Below are 26605 nucleotides of genomic sequence, written 5' to 3'. Positions count from 1 at the left end.
CTGGCTCATGGTCAACCTGTCATCTGCCACCAGATCCCTCTCCACAGAGCTGCTCTCCAGCAGGTCAGCCCCAAGCCTGTACTGGTGCATGGGGTTGTTCCTCCACAGGTGCAGGACCCTGCACTTGCCCTTGTTGAACTTCATCAGGTTCCTCTGTGCCCAACTTTCCAGCCTGGCCAGGTCACGCTGAATGGCAGCACAGCCTTCCAGTGTATCAGCCACCCCTCCCAGTTTTGTGTCATCAGCAAACTTGCTGAGGGTACATTCTAACTCTTCATCCAGGTCATTGATGAATAATTGAACAAGACTGGGCCCAGCACTGACCCCTGGGGACACCACTAGTTACAGACCTCCAACCAGACTCAGCGCCGCTGATGACAACCCTCTGAGTTCTGCCATTCAGCCAGTTCTCAGTCTGCCTCATTGTCCACTCATCCAGCCCACACTTCCTGAGCTTCCCTGAGAGGATGTTATAGGAGACAGTGTTGAAAGCTTTGCTGAAGTTGAGGTAGCCAACATCCACTGCTCTCCCTTTGTCTACCCAGCCAGTCATGCCATCACAGAAAGCTATCAGATTGGTCAAGCATGAGTTCCCCTTGGTGAATCCACGTTGACTGCTCCTGATAACTTTCTTTTCCACCACTTTCTTAATGATGGCCTCCAGAATGAGTTGCTCCATCATCTTTCCAGGGACGGAGGTGAGGCTGACTGGCCTGTAGTTCCCTGGGTCCTCCTTCTTGCCCTTTTTGCAGATTAGAGTGACATTGGCCTTTCTCCAGTCCTCGGGCACTTCTCCTGCCATCCAGGACCTCTCAAAGATGATGGAGAGTGGCTCAGCAATGACATCTCCCAGCTCCCTCAGCACTCGTGGGTGCATCCCATCAGGCCCCATGCATTTAGGGGTGTCCAGTTTGCTAAAACGATCTCTAACCCGATCCTCCTCGACCAAGGGAAGGTCCTCCTTTCTCCAGGCTTCCTCTCTTACCTGCAGTGCCTGGGATTCCTGAGGGCCGGCCTTAGCAGTGAAGACTGAAGCAAAGCAGGCATTCAGTAACTCCGCTTTCTCTGCATCCTCCGTTACCACGACACCCACCTCATTCAGCAGTGGAGCCACACTTTCCCTAGTCTTCCATTTGCTACTGATGTACTACAAGAAGCCCTTCTTGTCGTCTTTGACATCCCTTGCCAGATTTAATTTCAGATGGGCCTTAGCCTTCCTCATTGCCTCCTTGCATGCTCTGACAATGTTCCTGTATTCCTCCCAAGTGGCCTGTTCCTCTTTCCACATTACAGACCTTTCTCTTCGTCTGAGTTTCAGTACAAGCAGAGTCCATTCCAGTTTCGCTTCTCTCTACACACTTCTGCAGTTTGGAATTTATTTGTTGGAATGGACCTTTGGTGGTGAAGACCTGGATGCCACTTACTATGGCTACACCAAAGGCAAAAGTTTCTTAGATGTACACCCAGAGTACTGATCATACAGGTACCCTGCAAACATCTGAAAGCTGTGAAATTTGACTTGGGTCCCACAGCAACTCTGCTGGCTGAGTGCTGAAAATCGTACCCAGAGGGGGCCCATGGATTGGACTCCGAAAGCCAAAGCAAAACAGAGAAACCATACACTCGTCCATCCAAGCAGCTCAGTCATCACTACAGGCCTGCTTTTAGCTTCAGCTCTAGTGACACATTTATAGTCCTCTTCAGAGCGAATCTGGAGGGGGATTTATTCCACTCCTGTTGCAGTCCTGTTGGCTGGCCAGACAACAGAGCCAGCCCTGAAAGGGACACTTGGAACCTGTGTGTGCTGCTGAGTTTCAGAAGGGCCAAACTGGGCAGGAAAGCAGTGGAATATGGCACAAGTGTGCCTGTCACCCTGCCTCATGGCATGGGTGATGGATCAACTCAAATGCCTCTAGCAGTCCAGCCACAGGATAGTTACGTTGTGCAAAGAAGGGATGTCTTGACCTCCAGTTCCTCCCTGGGCAGACCACAGTCCCAGCACTTCTAATGCATCATGAGGACAAAAGTTCTGCAGACAAGAAATCTAGCTGCTAGGCTGACATTTCAGTGCGACTACCTTTGCATTTCCACCCATGGAATGGAGGTAATAACATTACCTGAGCTCACTGAGCACTCTGGGGTAAACATTGAATGCCAAAGGACAGATCATTTCCTTAAAGCAAGCGAGATTTACAATTTGTTATGGTAATCATTAAATAACAAAAAATTGCTGTTTTGTGAAATTAACCATTCACCTTTAGTCAGTTTTGGCAGTACTTGCCTGCTTTCCTTGCTCCTAGTAAAATTATGAATACTCTGTGTAGAAGTTGAGAAATGTATTTTGCGCAAGAGTCAGACTCTGTTTTTCCTCAACAGTTATAAACAGACATTGATTTGATTTGTGACATTTTAATTTCCAGTTCCTTCAGTATTTTATGCACCATATACGCTATAATATAGTACCAAGGAGCTTTATGAGGTAACCCTTAGAACACTAGCAAGTTCCCATTCAGCTGTCAGCATAGGCCTAAGTAAAACTCAGGACTAAATTTAGCATTTATTGGAATGTGCTACTAGAAAGAAAAGGTCAAACATGCTTCACAGGAAGGCAGTGCCAATCTGAGTTTCTGGCTTGAACCTGTTTCTCCCTTGCAACAAGTCACACTTTTCCTCCACCCATTCCTGTCAAACAGAATAAATCACAACAGCAACATCTGTTTAAGAGGACGAATTTTGTATACACTTGTAATTTTGTAAAATATTCCCTCTTCCCAAAATATACTCAAAACAGTGCTTCACTATCCAAGGAGGAAAGGGAAGTGCATTGACACAGTACCTGCACTGTCTGTGCTGTCAATACTGTAGACAGCATTCTCAACTGATTCTACGACGAGATACTTCTCTTCTAGCAAAAAAGAGTCAAAAGATATTTTTCAGCAGTACTCATTGCCCCTGTCCCAGTGGGAAAACTAGCTGCTCTGGTTCATGTCTATGGAGGTAGCTGGGAATGCCCACTCACTCTGTGGAACTTTTATCCTTTCTGCCCTTTGTTTGTTTAGAACAATCCACCTTGCAAGAAGGAAGAAAATTATCTGTCTGCTCCACCTGGGCCTTCGGAGAAAGTCTTGGCTTCTGAAAGGAAAATGCTTCCAACACTCCTCCTCTCAATGCCTGAGAAGGAGTCTGTACCCCAGAAGAGAATTTTTCTTCTCAAAGACAAAAAAAATACTTGGCAGAACTAGAAGTTGCTGTCACAGGCTAATCAGGCTTAATCTTCTCCCCATTACTCAGTTTCACAATAAATATGTCAGAATTTGAAAGGCATGTTTCATAATGAAAGAGACAGTCCCAGTTTGGAGACAAGCAATTTGAACCGCCACTACACCCAAGCCTCAAGCTTGCTTTCCGAGGGCACATCACCCTGCATCCCCAGAATACAAACAAATGTAGAAAATACTTTTATCGTGGAATATTGAGACAAGTAACCACCTGTTATACAGGGACTTTCTGACAGGAAAAACAGGAGGCATGGGGAAATGCAGCAAAAATAGCTTAGTTAAGATATCCTGAAGGCTTAGCTACTAATTCATATTATTAATGTTACACAGTCTCCTTAAAATTGTATCTGTGCATAACTTCTCAAGGACTGCCAAAAAGCAGTACAGGTAATACTTGCTACAGTTAAACTGCTATGATCACATGAAAAGCTTTCTCCCCAGAGAATTTCGCTAGCAGAGAAACTGAACTGAATAGGTATAGAAAATCTAATGTGGGAAATCAACACAGGAGGTGTTGTCTCAGATATGAGAATTACCAAATGGTCTCAGCTACTGTTTAATAATGTTTCATTTGCAGTTCGAAGAAATGCCCAGAGCTAGGAAAAATGGCTTTCAGTGATTCATTTACACATGCTGGCACCCTGATGAACATCACTTAAAAGGCAAGCCCTATGGAGGTGGAGTGTTGCAAATCAGTTGCCTGGCTTCTGCAGCTGACCTTTTAGGCTTTTTAACAAGAGCTAGTGCAAAAGATTGAGGGTATACGTATATACACATGCACACATATATATGTGGGGTTTTTTTTACAGTTACAAAAGCATTAAAACATTTAAATTTATAATGAAGAGCTTAATCATTTACAGCCCACAGCTTATTTCCATTTCAAATCCTAAGCAGTAGTTAAGAAGACACTGGTGAAACAGGAGAAAGAATTCAAAAGGCACATCATTCTCATGAAGATGATGAATACAACCAGATCAGCATGACTGAAAACCTTTTAATATCTGCAACACAATGCAAGCCCTAGAAGGTCATACAATTTCCACCATTTCTGTAAATCAAGTATCCCATCTTCCTCTGACTGGTTTTAGTTTAAGGCCTGGCAGTGTCAAATTACATGGTGAGAGGATAATATCTCCTTTGGCAAATGAAAGAGACTGCTCTGGTAAATAGGTGGCAAATAAACAGGTTCAGCTACCCTGAGGAAGCCCACACTGTCATACTGTCTGTTTTTATTTAAGAATAGTACCATTCAGGCTTTTTGTACGGTACCTCTTCTATGTCCGAGAAATAACTTCTCTTTGAAAGGAGTGCAGTTTTACTGTGAAAATCTGATAAAGAACTTCTTCCCATCCAAGGATTTTCTGAGTGAGGAAGCTCCAGTTGTTAGTCACAGCCTTGCATTAAATATTTGCTGGCCAGTCACAAACAGAGAAGCTTCTTGAAAAGTCTGATGTCTTTGGAAGAGCTGTCCAGAGAAAAATCCTTTCTGGCAGAAGCCATGTTGTCAGGTAGGAGAGAAGCGGTATAAACAACAGTAATGAAAAAATACAAAGCTAAAAAAAAAAAAAAAAGCAGCTTTAAAACTGTCATATAATTGTTAGGAACTAAGATCTAGTTCACTAAAATGATTGAAAGCCTAGCTATTGACAGATAAGAGGTGAGAAATTAATCTGAAATATGCTTCATGTCAAGACGCATCTCAGACACACTTTCTGTAAGGATTTGGAAAAATGTTTCATTCCATGAAACCAGAAAAGATTTCTCTGCAAGGAATAAAAAATGTTTTAACTACATAACCTTACAAATCTGAAAATGAACCAGAAGGAAAAAAACCAATACCAAAAAACAGAGAACTTGGAAGAATTTCTGAAATTGTGAGCTCCTTTCACAAACAGCCAGAAGAACTCTCTATAGGTCAGAGTACCAAATGTTTCAAAATTTCCTATTTATCCTTGCGCAGCAGCACTAACTAAATCCTCACAGGGGGAACAATGTGGAAAATTTTCAACATTTTCACTTTGAACGTCACATGGTCTATGCATTAAACAGAAAAACAAAAGTTGGCAAAAGCAGGTGAAATTATAGCAGTTCCAGATTTGTACTAGCTGAGTAACTTGGGAATACCACAGAATACTCTGCTTCATAGGGCGAAAAAAAAAAGCTGCATGTTTCATTCCCTCAATTTCTTCAGTGGAAATGAGAAAGTGGCAGTTTTCTACTTAAATCTCACCTGAAATTTCCTGAAGCCTCAAACTAAGTTAATTTGGAAGAATAAATATCCTTTTCAAAAGGTATGAAGAGGGCAATTCTGTTTTCAAAAACATTTATAAAATAGTGTTACTTGGTGCTTATTAAATGTAATACAAATAATATACAGGAAGTGTCTTTTCCCTCGTCTTTAAGAAACACATTAAAATTCTTTGGATTTTATAAGATTTTCTGCTTCAAAACTAATTTCTCTTTCTTTTTTTCCCTCTCAAATGGCCTCAAAATGACAGTTACTGTGGATCAAACAGAGAATGTTATGTGATTCAAAGTTTATCCTATGGGGTATGTCATAACATTCAACTCAAAGGAAAAGAATGCTTGGTTTGCATCAAATTCAAATTTCTGAAGTAACACAGGACCTCTCAGACTAGTCCTGAAATGTGTTGTCCTTGACAAAATATTATTGTATTTTCATATATAGTATTATATAATATATATAAAATATATAATATATAGTATTATATATACAATATATATAGTATTATGTATGTAATATATAGGTCGAGGGAGGTTCTCCTTCCCCTCTACACTGCCCTGGTGAGGCCCCATCTGGAGTACTCTGTCCAGTTCTGGGCTCCCCAGTTCAAGAAAGATGAGGAGCTACTGCAGAGAGTCCAGCGGAGGGCTACAAAGATGATGAGGGGACTGGAACATCTCTCCTACGAGGAGAGGCTGAGGGAGCTGGGCTTGTTCAGCCTGAAGAAGAGAAGGCTGCGAGGGGACCTAATAAATATCTCAAGGGTGGGTGTCAGGAGGATGTGGCCAGACTCTTTTCAGTAGTACCCAGCAACAGGACAAGGGGCAATGGGCACAAACTGAAGCACAGGAAGTTCCATCCGAACATGAGGAAGAACTTCTTCCCTCTGAGGGTGACGGAGCACTGGAAGAGGCTGCCCAGGGAGGCTGTGGAGTCTCCTTCTCTGGAGACATTCAAGACCCGCCTGGACAAGGTTCTGTGCAGCCTGCTGTAGCAGACCCTGCTTTGGCAGGGGGGTTGGACTAGATGATTCACTGAGACCCCCTCCAACCCTGAAAATTCTGTGATTCTGTGATTAACTGCACACTTTTTTTGAGAAACAAACTTTACAGGAGCTCTTAAATATCCCAATGATATTTTTATTATTCATTTACACAGACCTGTACATCACACAGAGCTTAAAAGCATGATTATAAAAACCAATCACTATCCCCATTTATGTTTTTTTCAATCACAGAAGAGTTTTGAGAGCTGAGCAACTTACACAGAGGTGATAGCACTTAGATTTTCTGAGGTCTTGACAATACTTAGTATCTCATAAATCTAATTCTCAAAGTAGAGAATCACAAATGTCACCAGGCATAGAGGCCCTATTAAAGTATCCTCATTTACCTTTCCAGAGTGCCTTTCTTTATCACATTACTTGATACACTCACATCTAGAGTTCTAAGCTGCCCAATCTCCTCCGCCCATTCCGTACTCCTCACAATACACAGAGCAACTGCAGAGACCCTTTTTCCCAACAGAAAGTCAGACCGTCAGGGAAAGTCTATCACATTGTGTAAGCATCTTCTCAACATCTATATGTAAACAGAAGTCATCAGATCATCAATAAAGGCAGTTTTTCCTTTAGTATAATAAAGAACAGCTTTTGTAAGGAATGTAAAAAGCCAGTATGTTCAACACAATACCCCCGTGTAATTTCTTCAGCGGTTAAACTACAACTTTAATGCTTGCTACAACAGTATTTATATATAATCAATTGGCTGCAGGAATAGGAAATAACATGATTTATTGCAAAGAGTAGATTTCAGACAAACAAAAATATTTAGAAGTCCAGTTTGTTATGATTTTATTTAAATGAGAGTTTCAGGTTTTCATGCAAACATTTGCACTGAAGTCTTCAATAATCATGACAAACAGCAGAAGTAGTTAAGGAATGCACTAATAATAGACCTTAGTGAATATACAAAAAAACTCAGCATTATAGGTTATACAAAGTAAAGAACATCTTAAATACTTTTCCAAAATACTGCAGCAGCCGAGACACAGTGATATGCCTTACAAGGGCATAGGAATGTAATTTAGAAATCACACGGGAACTACCCATTTCCTTTAATTTCACAAACAAGACAAAAGCAACATTCAACTCCACACCCTCATTTTTCAGATTACGTCTATACAGTACCTTGAGTTTTATCCAAATAGTAGAAGTTAGACACATTGTTAATTTAGTAAACAATTATGCAGTAATTCTCTACTACATTTCCTCCTTCGTTTTACCTGGAGTAGCCATGTTATTTAAAAGAGGGCAGGTTTGGCACTTTTATACTGATGTCACCAATATTAATATTTCTTGGGATCTCTGGCAGATTCATATTCTTTACAGCTGAAACAGCCCGGGCTGGAGCTCCTGCTAAACCAGCCTGTGTATAAAGTGAGGAAAAATTCAAGTCAGGCAAAGTTGGTCACACGAAGATTCACTAGCAATATACACAGACAACTAACTTCAAATATTTCCATGGTTACACAATTAGAAAGACCAGATGGTAATTGTGTTTGGAATGAAATGGGTTATTTGGAAATATTAAACCAGAAAGAGAAAACAGTTCACACATTCCTTTTTATATGGTAAAACACGTAATGTCAACTTGATGGAAAAGTATGCGGGGAGGAATAGGAGGCTTATCCAAACATGTGTAATGTGCAGGTTAAAGAACAGACAGTCTTGAAGTATTTGAAGTCCAATGTGCTGTCTTTGATTCTTACCTATTCTTAGAAGTTCACATGGTTCATGGTTGACTAACATGGCTTACAGGTTGATATTATGTAACCTCAAAGTAACAAGTACTGAGCCTCAAGTTGAACCATATTACTGATTTAAAAGAATATATATGTATATAAAGTATTTCAAAGTGGCTTAGCCTACAATGAAAAGGATAAACACCTTGCATTTGTGGGTGATAAAGAATATGCAGAGAGATCATTTCTACAGACCAACTGGAGTAGTCTGTTGTCCCACAGTATCTAATTATACGCTAACATATCTGCAGCCCCAGGCACACTGGAATATTACATAATAACCTGGTTATTCCAAATTAAACATTGAGGTACCTATTCGGTATTAAAAGTGCCCTAATGCAGGTAGCCTCTCTTCACTTAAAGCCATAGCCATTCTGTATAAATATGCAAGTTTTACAAAACAGAAGTAAGTTCATTACTGACTTCCATTCAGTTATGCCTTTCAGATAAAATAACCACACCAAGTTTACACACTCAGGTGTATTACTGAAATGCTAACAAAGATGATTTACAGCTCGGAGGTCTGAAGACACACAGGACGTGATCCTTCCCTGTTGCTTCTGAAGAACACCTCTTCAAAATCTTGTTATTTAAGGACTATTAAAAAAAGGCCAATAATTAAGTTGTTACTGTATTTGATGCTGTGTAGAAAAGGTACTATTTATTTTTAAGTATAGAAATGCTTCTCCTAGAAGTTCATATTCACTATGTCTACTTAGAATTAGCTGTGTGGTTTTACTTCAGGCTTGCCACAAAAGCGTAAAAAAAATTTTTGCTGGGGAAAAAAAAAAGCATGGAAGACTTTAAAAACAGAACCCTTATTTGCAGAAGACGACATCATATTCTGTGATTATGGAAAAAATTAACTTTTTATTTAGGTGCTTTAAAAGTAGGATTAAAAATACTCTAAAAGAATAAAAACCATAAAGTGATTTTCAGAACTACTACAGTTCTAGAATGCGGCATCTTGTAGGCCCAGTAAAAAGGAGCAATCCCAAGAAGCAAAGCAACATGCTAAGAACTGGTTAAATAAAAGACTAAACCTGTAGGAATGGAAGGTCATTCATTGTAAGAGTGTCAAGGACTGAATAAACCAGTGCATTTGTAGATAAAATAATTCTGAGCAAGAAATACAGCAAAACAAAAGAAGAAAAACTTCTGGAAAAGTTTGTGTCATATTTGATTATTAAACAGTGTTTGAGGTCACTACTCCTCAAAGAATAAGCTTTTCAGATTCTTGATTTTCACTGAAATTCACTGCAATTACACTGTATAATTACTGAGTACAGCTGACTTTTGTGGTGTCTACCTGCACTACTGCACAAAAGGAGACAGACATCCCAATGCTCCTCAGACAACAACCCTAATTTTTGAAGGCTGTCCAAAAAAATACTTTCTCCCTTTTATTACTCTCTTACAAGAAATAAATGTAAGGTAAAATTTACGTAAGATTTCCACTTAAAATCCTACCTACAAAACCCACAGTCAAATTAAAACTGATTAAAGTTTCCGATTCTGAACTAACCCTTTTACATCTGGGCTCCCCAGTTCAAGAAAGATGAAGAGCTACTGGAGAGAGTCCAGCGGAGGGCTACGAGGATGATGAGGGGACTGGAACATCTCCCCTACGAGGAGAGGTTGAGGGAACTGGGCTTGTTCTGCCTGAAGAAGAGAAGGCTGCGAGGGGACCTTATAAATGCTTACAAATATCTGAAGGGTGGGTGTCAGGAGGATGGGGCCAAGCTCTTTTCAGTGGTGCCCAGTGACAGGACAAGGGGCAATGGGCACAAACTGAGGCACAGGAAGTTCCGTCTGAACATGAGGAAGAACTTCTTCCCTCTGAGGGTGACGGAGCACTGGAACAGGCTGCCCAGGGAGGTTGTGGCGTCTCCTTCTCTGGAGATATTCAAGACCAGCCTGGACAAGGTCCTGTGCAGCCTGCTGTAGGTGACCCTGCTTCAGCAGGAGGGTTGGACTAGATGACCCACAGAGGTCCCTTCCAACCCCTACTATTCTGTGATTCTGTGTTTAAAGGCGAAAGCATCATCAATGCTTAGATTTTAGTCACAGGAGGATTCCCAGTACCAGGAACAGAGACCAGAAAGCCATGAGTCATCTGTCATAACACCCCGCCCTGCTGAACACTCATATATGAGACATGCCAAAGCTGGGAAAGGCACGTGGGGCTAGAGGAGAAAGCTCGGGAAGTCTTAAATCTCTAACGCAACCAAAAAATTTGCTCTCAGTTTGGCCCTGACATAATCCAAATTATTAGTCCTCAAAAGCACAGACTAAGAAAAACTAGAAATGTGCTAAAAAGTATTTTCAAAGCCTCTTTTTCCTTGGTTTCCCTTAACGTCACCAAGTCTATCAGGTCAATCACCTCAGAGGCTGTTTCAATTGCAATACTCTCACGAAGGGGAAAATCTGGACCTAACACTAGTAGTATTAAGTAATGTAAGCATCCAAAAACTGTATCTCTAAATCTACAGTATCTTAAAGGAGCAGTGTTAGACACTGCGGTTTCTTGCTACTTATTAAAAAACAATGCAGAAAATATGAAGCTGCTCATCACTGTCTTTTTATATTTGAGAACTTGGAAATACTAGTTTGAAATCAAGAGGTAACTACCAGTGAAGATTTATCAGATAAAACAATAAATGCATTTCCTTTTTATTTGGTTCCATCCTTTAAATTCTATATTCAGTAACTGGAGAAAAATTCTTTAAGCAAAACCAAAAGTGGGGCAATGTAAACTGTTTTCCATAGAGAAGATGAAAATACTAATAAAGTAGTAACAAAAGCAATGAATTATACAATTTGTAACTGAAACAACAGAAAAATATCAGAAGTCATGGACATGGTCCACACAAACAGGCATGGCTGGCAATTCAAAAGAGAGATGCCTTCTAGGTGACTAGGATGGAGATTCCTTACCCTAATTTAATGAGTTAATTATTCTTAATGGACAAATAAAAGTTTTAGTACAACTTGTCATTATTTTTACCTACCTGCAGCTATCCTCTTTACACAGACTTACAGTCCCTGCCTCCCGCCCCAATGGCATAGGATACAATGGAGACACAATTGAGAATCATTTAAAATACCACAATTGACATGACCATTGCCCTTCCACCCCCCTATACAGTCACAACTTCCAACAGTCACATTTCATGAGGACCATTCTAGATCAGGATCAGTGAAGATCCCTGACAAAAGTATTACGAATTTCAGATTACCTCTTTTTTTTTTTGCCAAGGAGATTGTCTTTCACTATCATATGCTGGAGCAGAGATTTCCAAACTATTACATTCTCTTCTCCTGTAATTCTCTATATTAAGTGCCTTTGTAATGCAATGTATACGTAATATGCATAGCAGAATGCTATTTATCACAATTAAAGTCAACCCTATCAAGCACAATACAGTTATACAGTATTTCTAAGAGAGCGCAAACAGGTCATAAAAACTATAATGGATAAAACGACTGAAAAGTACTTAAACTCTCAAACTGGTTAACTAATACATTATTTCAAATGCTATTATATCCAAATGCCTTAGCATTCCTTTCTAGCATGTCAAACAGTGAACTAGTATACAGTCCTTCCATTTATTATTTATTATTTTTTTTCACAGAAAGTGAACTGTATTCACAAACACAAAGGTACTACAAGAAGCACCTCCAGCCCAGTGTGCTTTTAAGGAGTTTTATAGAGGTACCTGATTAAAAGAGCCATCACTGTAACATTGAACTGGAAAAGTGTCAACTGCCTTTTTTATCAAATAATTCAGCAGGTAAGTTGGTGAGGTGCAAAGAAAAAACTGTTTCATTTGGAAATAAAAACAAAACACGTAGCAAGCTTTAAACATGCAGTGAATGATGAATTGTCTGTCACAGCGAGCAAATGACAAGCAAGAGAAAATGAAACTTCTTAAGACATATTAATGAAATTTCAGAAATACAGTACAAATTGCATACAGCTGGTATTACAATAAGCCAAAACACCACGTTTTTGCCACAGCTGCTTTGTATTCTTGATTTGTTATTGAAGATTGTACTTTAATGGTAAAACGCTGTATAATAAAATTTTATGTTCAGTTAGTGCAAAAAATTCTTGTAAACATGTTCATATACTGTTAGAGTGAAAGAGCAATGCCACATATGGAAAACAATAATCCTATTTTAAAAATCAAAATAGACACATTTAATAACAGCACTTTTATTCTACTGGCCCTAGTCTATGAAGTGAGAAATATGAGCTGTTGTTAGTTTACTTGGGTCACTATTTATCACTATAGGAACCAACTTTCTTCATTCTTATCACCTTTCTCATAATGTCCCACTGATAACTTTATGTGAAAATGATCCTGGAAACATTGTTTTACTCTTCAAAAATAAATTCAGATCATTTGGAAAAAATATTGCACATCACAAATGTAGTTAATATGCATATACAAATCGAAAAAAAATATTCAAACCACCATCCCAAACAACTCTACACAGAGCTAGCTGTCACTAAAATAAACATATAAAAATACACAGCCTACTGGAAAACAAAATAATGAAGGCTAATGCTCTACAAAATAAGCCACCCTTTTCCAGATATTTCAGAGGTACTAGGACCTCTCTGCTGCTGGCATTTCATACCAATGCTTCTTTCCAGAACAAGTATGACTTCAAAGCAGCAGGGTTATGAAATCATGGAAGGATGCAATACATAATATAAAGGAATGATCATGTCCCCTGCTTATGAAGTTAAATAAATGAACATAATTAGAGAAAAAACAAAATGAAGTCTGCAAGTATATCAAAATGAAGCCAAACAGATAAGAAGACTTAAGACATACTCTTAGAAATTTTAAGCACTTGAATCACAAAGAGAGTAATGGATGGGAATGATTCATTATTTGTTTGTTTGTTTTTCATTGCCAGACCCAAAAATAAAAACAGAATGTGTGAGCAGAACAGAGTAAAAGAAAAGTAGCTTTGCACAAATAATAAAAAAAAAAACCAAACCTGAAATTAAGCTCCCTACTAATACTGAAATAAAGATTATGTGTTACAAGTGTTGACATGTTGGGCAGAGGAAGGTCATTTGCTTGATTTTCTTCAGGTGCTGTAGCATACTTCAAATTTAGGTAAACTTATTCACACCACCCAAAAATATTTTTAGCTAATGCTTTACAACTTAGTGCAAATAAATCCAATTAAAGAATTCTATTTGTTAAAGCTTAAAAGGTATTACATTATTCTAGCAAGATCATGTAAAAAGTAAAGAGCAAAGCTATTCATAAGTTAAATAAACTGTCTGCTTAAGATTCCAGCTATTTAAAATACCTGCAGTTTGAATACACAGATTCTTAAAATGAGTGGAAATGAATTCTGAAGTACTGCAATTAACATTGACTGACATTCGAACTGTTGAGCTAAACTAAATGTTTCAAACAGCAAATGATGGGGGACAATGACCATAAACTGAATCTCAAACACACATTTTTCTCCTCCTTTTTCAGTTCCTTGTTAATATTCATGTTCTATGACTGCAGTTACCAAGATATCTTAAAGCAAAATCCCATGATTCAGACTGCAAGGGCAGCAAATGTACAGCTGAAACTGAGTACATGCTGACCGCCCTTCTCCTTTTATGTTTGACCTACTTAAGGTTTGAAGATCATCGTTGGTATTTCTACATCATCTTTATAAATTGCACTGATAATTTTACTCTATACATATAAAACTATTTGAGTTTGTTGGTTTGTTGGTTTTTGTGGTTTTTTTTTTTTTTCAAAATTTTGTTCATCTGAAATTTATTCTGAAACTTCTCTTTGCAACCAGGTAGAAGCTCTGCGTTTTCATTTGGAAATACCAAATGGTGAAGCAAAACAGTTCATATTATCTATTTTAGACTATCGGGTACAGAATTCTTGCAATGAGGAAGTTGTTTCTATTAAGTCATCACATCAAATTTTGTTATATGTGTGTTCAATTTTTATTCAGATTAGTTTTGCAGGTTTGCTGGTTAACATTCATATGAGTTCATATTCTTTTTTTTCTTAAACAATGATACACAAAAAAGTTAAATTCTAAAATGCAGGAAGAGAAATAAAATAAAAAATATGACGTCAATGGAAAGCTAATAAAATACACTCTAGCCAATAAAAAGATGAGGGAACTACAAGAAGAAACTAGCACAGAAAGTAGGCTACAAGGACTAGTATGGGTATTTTTACACATGATTTTTGAGTCTGGCCTACATAATTTATTGCCTTTGACATCATTTTGCTTTCCCTTTTTGTTAAAAGCATATTTTTTCTAAAAGTCAGCAATACCTTTGTCTACCTGTCCTGTCTGGGAGACTGAAAGATAAAGGTCTGTAAGAGAGAAGAATGGAAAGAGCTAGAAAAGATCAGGAGGTTCGAAAAAAATGAGGTCCAACTTAAAAGTCTAAATCACACGCAGTTGAACACTCCAAATGGAGAAGAGGTAGCCCAAGTTTACCTACAGTACTTCCAGAGGCTCTGGATAAAATCCCAATGACCCCTCTCCCAAAAATTCCCTCCCTTAATCACAACGATCCTTTGGCTTTAGGACGATTGACCAGATATCCATTCACAGATAAATACTAATCTGAAAGGTAGGGAAATGCATTTAAGACAACATTTGTCAGGGTAGAAATTGGATTTCCTTTGTAGTCCACCCAAGCAGTATAAGAGCTGAATCAGAAATCAAAATTAGGGACATGCTCATAGTAGTTTAAATAACTAATCTCTGTTGAAAGCATTAACAAATTCTTTGAGTTTAAAACTTTGCTCAAGTATTTGTGAATTTAATAAATATATTCAGTGTTCATCACTAAATTCTAACTGAAAGCCTGTTTAGAAACATAATACATAATTCAACAAATACCTGATGTCAAGTGGCTAAATTTTGTATATTAAGGGAAGCCAGGTGGGCACAATACAAAATTTAAAATATTTCTGAAAGTGTAGCTCAATTACAACTTTATTAGCTTCATCATTTCAGCTACAAAAGAAAAAGCAATTTAACCTTACAGCAACTATTTTATGAATGCAAGAATTATGATGGAGGTCTAACAAGCCAAACAGACTAAAGCAAGAGTACTGTGGCATAGGTGGCAGTCCTACAAACTACAGACTACATCAATAAAAACTTATAAATTTAAAAAAATTTTTTTTTTAAGAAAACTAAAAAGATCCACTAGTTTTGATTTCTTAGTGACCAGCATTCAAAAAATATTATTATGTTATTACTGATTTTGATTTACATGAACTGGATTTGCTTGTATCTTGAAAATAAATGTTCAGGAAAGATATGTTGAAAGATTTACAGTCTTGATCAAAAAGACAAAAGGAAAAGAAACAGCAATTAGGAAATTTCTGTATATATACATAAAAAAAATTATAACTGATCTGAGGAAATAGTTACCAGGTATTCTGAAGTATCTCAGCATTACAGTAACTGTTAAATTTGAAAAGAAACAGTCACTGAACAAAAAAAAAAAAAAAAAGCAGCATTTGTTGTGAGCAGACTATGAAATGTTCTACTCCATCCCAGTCACCAAGTGTTTTAATTTATCACTGCTACTTCTTTACCTTCTATAATTCATTGCTGAATGTAAAGCAACAATTTGCTATTTGCCTTGTTATGCTCTGAGCTCTACATGATTTTACTACCTATTTTATACTTTAATACTAAAAGCATCTTAAAAGGAAGAATGAATAATGGAAAACAGCAAATACTGCAGCTGGCTGCACTGAATCGATGTGTTTCCGATATCTAGTCAGAGACTGGTCTACAGTTGATTTGCTAACAGAATTCACATAATTAAGAATAAATATCTTAAATGCTCTCAGGTAAAACTGATATGCGCATAATACATGGTAGAACATAGCTGCTTAGTAAGTTCTGGTTTTCGGACACTGTTACTTTTCCACCAAATAAAGAAAAATATATGTATATAGAAGTTATTCAAATATAGTAAAAATTCATGAGAATAATTCCAAATACTCATCTCTGTGATCAATGGCTCATTCTGTATTTGAGAAAAATGTTAAAATGAACATTTTGGACATCTTCATAATCTACAGCACAATCCTTCTGAATACATATTGTTATGCACTTTATCATATAATACATAGCTTTTTCCTTTTTTCACACAGTGTTGTCCTGTTCTTGGATACAGTTTGGAAGTTGTGCAAAACAGACAATTAAATGTATTAAAAGACAAGAGGTGGTGCAGTGTGAGACTGCAGAATTAGGAGAACAGTATACTTCATAGTACAAAAAAGCTGAAGAATTCATTTCTCTCTGTTGCACTTAAGTTAAAACTCAGAATTCTGTTTTCGGGGTCTTCTCCTAAAATGTCATTTAGTTCATATTTATGGCACCTGCAAGACTTCAATCCACTCAGCTGACTTCAGCTTTAGAAATAGTCCCCAATTGAAGCAAAGATTTGTTTAGAAATTTGAGTATCATGTTTCAAACATCAGATGATGTGTTGTTCTGTGGAATTACTCTCATCAATAAGAATCAATCACAAACTTAGCTAAGATGTACTACTAGTATTTTGGCTTACAATGCATGTCTGGTGATGTTAAAGTAACAGTAATGTTCTGTGTGATAGCTAAAGTAATTCTAAAATCCTTTCTTAGTCTAAGTTTCTTTCCTAAACATAAACTCAACAATTGCTGAACTGAAAACAGATTCTCACAACTTAGGTGGATATCCCTCACCCAAACTGTTACAGGCATATACAGAATATCATGTTCTCCCTCGAATTTACTTAACAGAAGACCAAATGTCCAGATTACCAAAATGGCAGAATTTGTAATTACTATAAAGACTCTAAAACTGGGCTTTAAGTTCTACCTAGTCCATTTCAGTCCAATTTATTATTTTATGTTGCAGTATTCTTGTGACACTAAGTTTGCTGCCATCTATTTCAGGTGCTAGAAACACACTAGCAGACAGGAATATGCAGTTTTTGTATACACACTTCGGTTCTTCATCTAATTTCATTTAAATGTTATGGTCACTAGTCCACCATAATAAATACACTGGAAATAAAATGCTTTCTGCAAGAGAAACCTAGAGAACTACAGAAGTATCTCAATAGCAATGGCGCACAATGCTATTAGATACATATAGCAAAAACTAATCAGCAGCAACTCTAAGCAATTATTACTTATGATGACAGGTACAACATCCTAACCTAACGATACATTGTCAATTTTAGTATTATAAACAAGAAGCTGTATATAGTTTGCTACTGAACGACAAACAGCATTACATAGCATGCATTTACTACAACCATGGTTTTAGTTTAGAAACTACACAGTGCATCTCTCTTACCTCAGATTTCTCCAGTTTATTTTGAGCATCAATCTGAGTGACAATTTCATTCATGTTGGTCTCCAAAACCATTCCACCCATGACCATTTCGGCCAATATATTATGGACCTAAAAGAGACCAAACGAAAATTCAAAAATGCAAAATGTCCTACACACATCTGGACAGATGATATCTAGATTTCTTCATAAAGCAACACATTTATTCTGTAAGTCACTTAATTAATGTTAGCAATTTATTTAAAACCATTTGGGAACAAAGCTCATAACTTGATGTTTGTTTCTCCAGTATCTTCTTTGCTCATAGATCTGTTACAAACTTATCAGCTATACCACTTTGCTTATCAATGCTAGAAGAAACTTTCACTTTCCTCTTTCTTTCGGTACTTGTTTTCTATCCAAGCACTATGGGCAAGAGTTCTAATTAGCCACAATAATAGTAACACCTCTAAGGAGCAGGTTCAACAAGACTAAACAAATTTCTCACTAATAGATGTGTAAAAACTACTTCAGGTTACATCTATGAAGGAAGAGAGACAAGTGATGCTCACCCACCATGGGTACCAAGACTAGGCCTAGAACCAGAATTAACATGCCAGCGCTGACCCGTACCTGAGCTACATCATAAACAGGGAGTCTTCAGCATCTAAGACTCAAATTGCAGGACTACATAAGCCAGCTGAGGACATCAATGAAATGGGCATGTCTAAATATCCCTTCTACCTGAAACTCTAATTTGGGGATGTGAGCCCTGGTTCACGTGTGTCTGCTTCAGAGTCTGTATTTGCCCTTTATCTAAAGACTAACTTTTTTTTTTAAAAAAAGACATGTTTCCACTTACTTTCCAGTAAAAATCCAGAGTTTATATATAACATACAGTATTTCAATCCCATTACAATTCTGCAGACAGGGAACATTTCATTACTTTTCTGAAATAAACACATTGTACCATCTGATACTTATATTATGATAGTATAATTCTGCTATTATTTTGGATATCCTTGCAATTTCTCTGTCGATCAAGAAGTAAATCTCCAAAATAATCATAAGATGAGTTGCAAGTACTGTATCAAAACCCATCACACTTCCCATTTTTTGTGCCATACCTCAGGAACAAAATTGAAGAGTTGATTTCCTGATCAATCATTAGTATATTTCAGTAGAAACTTACACTGAATTTGTTTAGACACTGAAAACAGCTCTTCCTCTCTGCCTATTGCTGCTGAGTAGAGCTTTAAGAATCCAATACTTTTAAAAAAGCTTAATAATCCTTACTGAGCCACTCTCTTACTCCTGGCATATATATGTCCTTCGTAACATACCAAGCTAAAAAGAATAATATAAAAGTGGTGCCAAAGAATTAATTTTCTTGGCTTGTTATTAGGTGCATTTACAAGCTTCTTAGCATCACAAACAGAAAAAAGATAAAAACATGGTAATCTAACATTAATTTACTCTACACTGATGACCCAAATGCACTGAAAGACATTCACCAATATTTACTTCTTTTTACTGAAAACTTTTCACTCATAGCATAAGGAAACAGTTTATAGCTGTACACAAACAGGAGTTAGTAAATGCATTGCATGGGCTATCTGAAATAATAAATCCAAAATGCTTACATAAATTGGCATTTGGCCACAAATTTGCAAAGAATTATTTCACAGATACCTGATGAAAGATACAATGAATTCAACAAAATCAACTGAAAAAATACTGATTTTTTTCAGGCAATTCTCAATTTTGCTTATATGGAAGGCTTGATGACATAAGTTGATGATGCAAAAAAGTTGACTTGTTATTAGCATCAAAAAGAAAATGCCAAAGACGCTAATATGGAAAGTATTAGCACACAACAATACTAAAATAGACACAAAAATTGCATAGTTTTTTTTTTTCCTTATTCAAAAAGTTAACCATAACCTCTAACGGCATTTAGAAGAGAACACATCCCTACCACTGGTGATGGTCATAAAGGTTGCCATTTTATGCAGGTCTGGCTACAGATGTTACAGAATCACAGTTTAAGCCAATCAACACAGTATTAGGTTTGATAATTCCTTAGGGAGGAGATGGTACAAGAGATGTGTTTTAGCAGTAGACAGATTTGCAGCTTCAATCACAATCACACTCCATTCCAAGGATCAGTGATGTTTTTAATCTTCTCCACAGGTTTATTCGGCCTTCTTGACCACTCCACAGCTTTTAAGCCATATGGAATTCTCCTCAGAATATAGAAAGACTATGCATAGCCACAAAAAACAAAACATAAAAACTATGAAGGTCTTGAAAATACAGTATCTATCTGGTAATTCTGGTTATATTTTATTTTACCAAGAATTTACTAAGCCAGTATTTTTCACATGCTATGAAATTTAGGTTTTTTTCTTTTCTAGTTTCTGAACAGGCATTATACAGACTCACAGAAGGACTAACAAATAATTCATGTCTCCCTGCACAAGTGGAAAATTTTCTGGCTAGTCTTACCTAGTCTGAGAGTTTACTATGAAGTGATTCTTTTCCAAATCTCAATAAAAATAATAATAAAAATACTATAACTTCCTACTGCAGATCATAGATTTGGATTTTATTTTCTTTTTAAAAATGCATCTGGCTCCAAAGCAGCAATCACAGTCGTGACCTCCAGATTTTAGAGGAGTATTTCTCATTTTGCCCTTTTTGGCAAAGCTGGTGATGTCACGGAAGAAATTCAAGCTGTAACTTTAGCCTCAACTAACAGACTCCAAATTCGGAAACTATTCACTTTAAAGTAAAAAAAAAAAATATATCCATTGTTGAAGAATACATTTTGATTTGTAGAGGGTACCTGAAACTGCATCGGTAAGTACATGAGAGACTAAATTCCAGCCTACATCCTGGAGAATAAAAGGAATTTAATTCAATTTCCTCTTCACATTCTTGAGATCTTTGGTAAATTCTAGAACTTGGCCTTTGTTTTAAAGCACAGGAATAATTCATAAGTATTTCTGACTGAAGAGGCAAGAAATGACATCTCGGTAAGTTCCTGCTTACTTCGCTCTTATTCAGCAGAGAACTTCACAGAACAAGCCGTGGAAGTCCAGCAGAACAGAACAAAAGAATGTGAAAGCGCAGGTCTTGATCTTTACAGATTACTCATTTCTGTCTTAAAATCAAAAAAAAAAAAAAATGAGTGATGTTTTTACAAAAAAAGAAAAGACCTCTTTTCTCAGGTTACTGATATGAAACGCTAAAGCTCTAAGGTAACAGGCTGAACTCCATATGAAACCTACACCAAAATGACTGAAGAGATTGAGCATTTGATTAGGTTTTCACAAGTGCTCTGTTTTCTCTGAAATTAATTACAAGGTGCATTTAAAAAGAAATATAATTAAATTATGGCGGTTTTGGTAGCTATTTTTCCCCCTTAATAGGTGAAGGTAAGCAATTAGAGTCCTATCAACACCACTCATAACAGAGATCATTTTTTCCTTTACAGTGCTACTGACATGTTAAATATATGATGTATTAGAATACATCTAGCACACTGTGCCCAGTTTGGGGCCTACACACACAAGACAGAGATCAATCAATTGGATTGAGTTCAGCAGAGGGCCACCAAACGGTTGGGGCTAGTGCGTTCATCTGGGGCAGGCAGGCTGGATCACCAGGGCTGGCTCAGCCTGGACAAGGGTGGGCTTGGGGGCACCTCACAGCAGCCGCAATGCCTGTGAAGGGCTGTCGGGAAGCCAGGCTCTTTCAGAGTGGCATGGTGGACAGGTCAGGGACAGGAGAGGCTGGGACCAGCCCTAAGGAAACCTTTCCGGGGAGGACAGCTGAGCAGTGGCACCGGCTGCCTGGGGGCTGTGCAGGCTCCCTCCCACCCTGAGCAGCCTGCTCTGACCCTGCGGCTGACCCTGCTCGAAGCAACGTCTTGTACCAGGCACCTCCTGAGGTCTATAACTGAATTATCTTATGATTTTAGGGTAAAAACATGGTACTTCATTATGTGGAGAGTTTCACTGGTAAAAACAAATGCTTCAGAGCTAGAAACTTCCTCTGTCCATTACAGGCAGGAAATCCAAATATCTGGAAAAAGCCAGATGCAGAGAATTAGGGACAATTTAAGTACAATGCATACATCAGCAATATTAATTGTACCAGAAGTGTCTGTACATATATATATGAATAGGAAAGAAAAAAAATTTCATGTATACTCCCGTATGAAATTAGGAAAAAACAATTCATTGCATTTCTAGATACAATGGTTTTGCATCAGCCAGCCTCGTAACAGCCAGATTATGAAACTGCTCAGGAATATACTAACACTTACTACTTCTCAAGACTAGTAAATGCTTTAAAGAATAACTGTGGAAGGATCACAGGCAGTTACACAGTGTGCAAACAAATCTCCGAAAGTTTCAGGAAACATTGTCATTAATATTAGTGTTCTCTACCATCACTTGGATTGAAAGAGATACTAGGCATCACTGAACACATTACTTAGAAAAATGCCTTCAACTATGAATTCACAGCACATACAGTAGCATCTTTGCATATGGTTTTAAAATACTGAAAGCATGAACAAATCCCTGTGGACTGTGTTTGGGGGTTTTGTTCATTTGATTTTGGTTTGGTTTTTTTCCCCAATCTGGCAGATGCAGACATATTGCTTAACAGATGCCAGTAAGAGGCACAGTTGGTAACGTTACCTTAAAACAGTAGCAGTGCAAGGTCTGTACAATAAGTGCATGCTACATACGACAGTTCAAGGAACTACTCTATGATATGAGCTATCTGATGTGCTTTGTATAATATGAAGACAAACATAAATTCAAAAAGTGGCCAAGTTTGAGCAGAGGAACCAGATTGCGTGGCCTCCAGAGGTCCCTTCCAGTGTAAATTATGATTCTAAAAACTCAGAAGCTGAACTGTTTTAATATTTGATAAATTAAAAAGGGGGTGGGGGGGAAGGAGGAACCTTCTTGAGCACATAGACCACTGACTGTAAAAGTAAGGTTGTAGCCCACCTGCAACAACAAAACTAGGCAACCACTGCGTGATACCAAGAGAAAGAATTTGATTTACAGGTTCAAAGAACAAATCTCACCAAGGCATCACTTGCCCTTGGATCATGCTTCTTACCTTTCTCTGTATTTTTTTCCTACTTTTAGTATGCATTATACAAGTCCAACACACAGTATTTTAAAAGGTTTATAAAGCATGGATTGACACAGTAGCTTAACCATTTTTTTTCTCTTGCCCCATTTTTCTTCTAAAGGGATGATTTTCTAAGTAACAGAATACAATTAATTTTACTTGTTCATCTGTAATGAAAGGATATCACGACCATGACCAATAATATAATGTCAATACTGTAACCCATTTACTCCCTCCTCTTAAATACACTATGAGAGTAAAACAGTACTAGCAAGTTTGCCCAGATATGAGCAGTAGCAAGACATACATTTTTAATAAACTATTTTTTCTTTTTCACTACAAATATGTATTAAATTAGCAAATATACATTAATTTCTCTACTTTTTCTAATTAAAAATTTCACTAATTATTTTTCTAAAGAAACAAAAAATTTTCTGAATTGAAAAAGCATTAAGTGGCAATAAAGAGCAAAATACACTTCGAACAGTGTATTCAAAACAGTGTTTAAGTGAATGACTGAAGGCACATGGAATACACCTCTTACATTTATATTATGAAAGAGATCAGACATTTGAGAACATAAACTTTTCAAAATCTGAAATTGCCATTTTTTAATAATAATTTTGAGGTTATTTTACAAAAATCAAGAATGCTTCCTACTTTTGTTCCATGCACTGTCTAAAAGCATGAATGCGTGCTTTAACAAATGTGAAGAAGGAATGCATTAAGAAAAAACTCTCCCAGGAAAAAAACAGCAAAAACATTTTCTTGTCTTCAAGCTGCAGTATGATTCTGGAGGGTTCATTGTTCCGGTCAGATAACAACCTCTTGGAAGAGATCATGATACTCCCAGAGATATTTCGACAGGTGCCAAAAACTTGAGGAAAAATACTATTACTTTCTTACATCCCTAACTGAATGTACTCTAATATTGTAGCTGTAAAAGATGCTTACAACAGAATTCTGTAATATCATTTCCATCAGAAAGCATTATACTCCTGGACTCAGTGTAGGAATCAGTACAGGACTGAAATAAACCTCCTCCTCTGGAAAACATTTTGCTCCAGCTACAGCAGGTTTGTTTTTAATACAGCTGGTCTGCAAAAGAGAAGTCCAATTCTCTCCTGTACAAAATACACTCCCCAACACCCCAAGTCCTCATCTGCTACAGCAGATAAGAAACACTATCTCCTTCCCATCTATATTTAATTCTCCAAATGAATTTCTAGTACTATACCAATATTCTTCTTGAATAAGCATCTCTCTTGGCTCCAGGTTACTATAAGCTATCACTGGGTCCTGTATAATGGTGGCTGCCTGATGAACGTAAATGTTTCCTTGTAGAAACGCCACATAAAATGCTACTGAAGAGGCAGCAGCTGTCGCGATTACATAGTTTAACTCTTTTACATGCTACACCATTTTTTACAAGAAAGGTATTTCTTGGGTTTTAGGCAGTTCTAGCAAGAGGATTGGAGGAAAGTCACCTTCCACAACTCCATCAAGAACTGAAGACACACATCAACTCTCATCCATGTCAATTACTCAACTCCCATTTTTCTCAACACCAGACCACTCAAAATATAAATATTTGAAATGTTTCATCCCAAACAGCTCTCACATGAAAGTATTCACTATAACTAAGACTCTGTCTAGACCAAACATCCAATGGCAGTTGCTGGTTTTCCCTATTGCACACTTGAAATGTATTAACAATCCAGGACACAAATATCTGAGGAGAAAGTTAATACATTGTAACTCAGAACTCAATGCATTTTCCCTCTTGACAAGGTGACCTTATCAGCAGTTTAAAGAGAATTTAATGCTCTAGTTTCATTCCCATAGACACATTTTCCTGTTTTTTTTTCTTACAGACCTACAAGAATACTAATGAAGTTAAACCGTACCAAATCAAATGTTTTGACCCTATGTTATCATATAAAGTGAGTCTTACAAACCAGTTACACTGGAGGGAAAAAAAAAAAAAAAAAAGAATGGAGCTGACATCAGATTAGTCATAACTACACAACTAATGCTACTGCATTGCTGGCAGTAGCCATTATTATTTGGAGTTCACATTTTCCTCAGAGTTCAAAAATTCTAGCCTAAACATTTAATGAGAGTCTCATGCATTTTTTCCAGTCAGTCAAATGAAACACTTAAATTTTAGCTTCCCTTTGACAAATAGTTTTCAAGAAGAAAATATCACTTCATATTCAATACAAGGTAAATATTTTTCAAGAAATTTAACATTCTGAAGCACCTAAGTACATTTCATATACATTTCTCCTATATAATGTAAAAGACTATTTACATTAAAGAATGCTACTGAATGAAACACACTACAGAGCAACTGCTTGGACTGCACAGCAGCCAAAGCATTCTGCAGCTAAAGATCAAAATCCTAGCCACAAAACGACTGCAGTATGTAGGTTCTTTAAGCCCAGAAGCCAATATATAAACCACTCCTAAATTCTTTTGTACTTTAATCTGCCATCTTCATAACAGCCAGCGGGTTCCAGCCAGGCTAGAAATCCTAATGATTTGTCATAAGCACAGTATCAGTTCAAACACCTACTCAAGGTCATTTGCATTCTACTGTGTGGTCAAGGTACAAATGTTTCTTCCAAAAGAACTCTCTGATTTTGAAACAGAGTCAGTTCCAAATGGTTATCTCCGATATTTAACTTGTTACTATTTTCAGTCCATTTTTAGTGAATTTGTCTTATTCTCCTTTCGCATGTTTTGCTGTTGATGAAAAACAATGTTTACGGTGGGGAAAGGTGACTGCACAGAAAGCAATAGTAGCACAGAATACCACTGAAGGAATAAATTCTATATATTAAATTATCAGCATTTTAGGTATTACACCTAGAGGTGCCTATGCACTTTTAAATGGAAGATTACTATAGTAACAGCATTTTTATTAACTAGATTAACAAATAAAACACTTATTTCTGATAGTTGGGAATATTCAAACAAGATTATTTCTAAACGTTTGAGAAAAGACATAATGTCTGCTTGAGATTTAGAACAGAAAGATCTACACAGCATTTAAATTACATAATCATAGCGTTTGAAAGTCAACTGCCAGCCTTAACTAGAAAACCCCACAACGATTTCAGTTCTGAGTTATATAACACCTACCCATAAACAAAGCAGAACAAATAATTCTTGAAATGAAGTCCTATTCTGAGAATATTCAGATGCCTCCAATTTGACAATTCTATGTGCAATACCATGCAAGTCTTCCACATTATTTTATTTTTCCTCAGAAATACGTTCCACCATAGCTTTCAAATCTTAAAAACAAAATGTTGATAGAAACTGCCTAGATTTCACTGATAATAAAAGTAGAATCACTGCAGAGTTTAATACCAAGTATCAGGTGAACCAAACATTTTACTTGACAAGAACTATTACAGAAGCTCACCACAGTACCTTGTCTACATGGAAAATTAAATCCAGTTCACAGACATTTTCAAAACATTTGTCTAGGGTTTCCACAAACACCTGCAAAGAGCAAAAAAAAGCCAGAGGTCAAGCTTTAACAGAAACTCCATAGTTCTATTAGGTGTGAGGTTAACAAAAGTAAATACAGAAAAAAAACACTGGGCAGATATGAAGGCATTAAAAGCACGTACAGAAAATAAATGGTTAACATTATTATGGCAACAGTATGTTATCTCTAGAGGGCAAAACTGTACGCACAAGTCAGCGTATGTTATAACTGCTAAAATTCACACAGTTTTACACAACAGTCGCATCT

The 26605-nt window shown here is 37.2% G+C and overlaps 1 protein-coding gene across 3 annotated transcripts in view; it reads right to left on the bottom strand.

Moving 5' to 3' along the window:
- Positions 1-6644: 6644 nt before the first annotated feature.
- The window catches only part of AP3S1 (adaptor related protein complex 3 subunit sigma 1), a 33929-nt gene continuing 13968 nt past the window's right edge, over positions 6645-26605 (bottom strand). For 2 of the 3 annotated variants that reach the window (XM_075411787.1, XM_075411788.1), the window contains exons 4-6: positions 26278-26349; positions 17701-17808; positions 6645-7952 (exon numbers count right to left, since the gene is read on the bottom strand). In XM_075411787.1, the coding sequence (XP_075267902.1) occupies positions 7824-7952; positions 17701-17808; positions 26278-26349 (309 nt within the window). In that variant the 3' untranslated portion in view covers positions 6645-7823. Of the gene's footprint in view, positions 7953-14657; positions 14700-17700; positions 17809-26277; positions 26350-26605 lie in introns of all 3 variants that reach the window. The other variant, XM_075411789.1, reaches the window with a different exon arrangement.

Source organism: Opisthocomus hoazin, chromosome Z (assembly GCF_030867145.1).
Source record: "Opisthocomus hoazin isolate bOpiHoa1 chromosome Z, bOpiHoa1.hap1, whole genome shotgun sequence".
NCBI lineage: Eukaryota > Metazoa > Chordata > Aves > Opisthocomiformes > Opisthocomidae > Opisthocomus > Opisthocomus hoazin.
The sequence above is the reverse complement of the archived record's forward strand: the minus strand, read 5'-3'. Positions and strand labels throughout refer to the sequence as shown.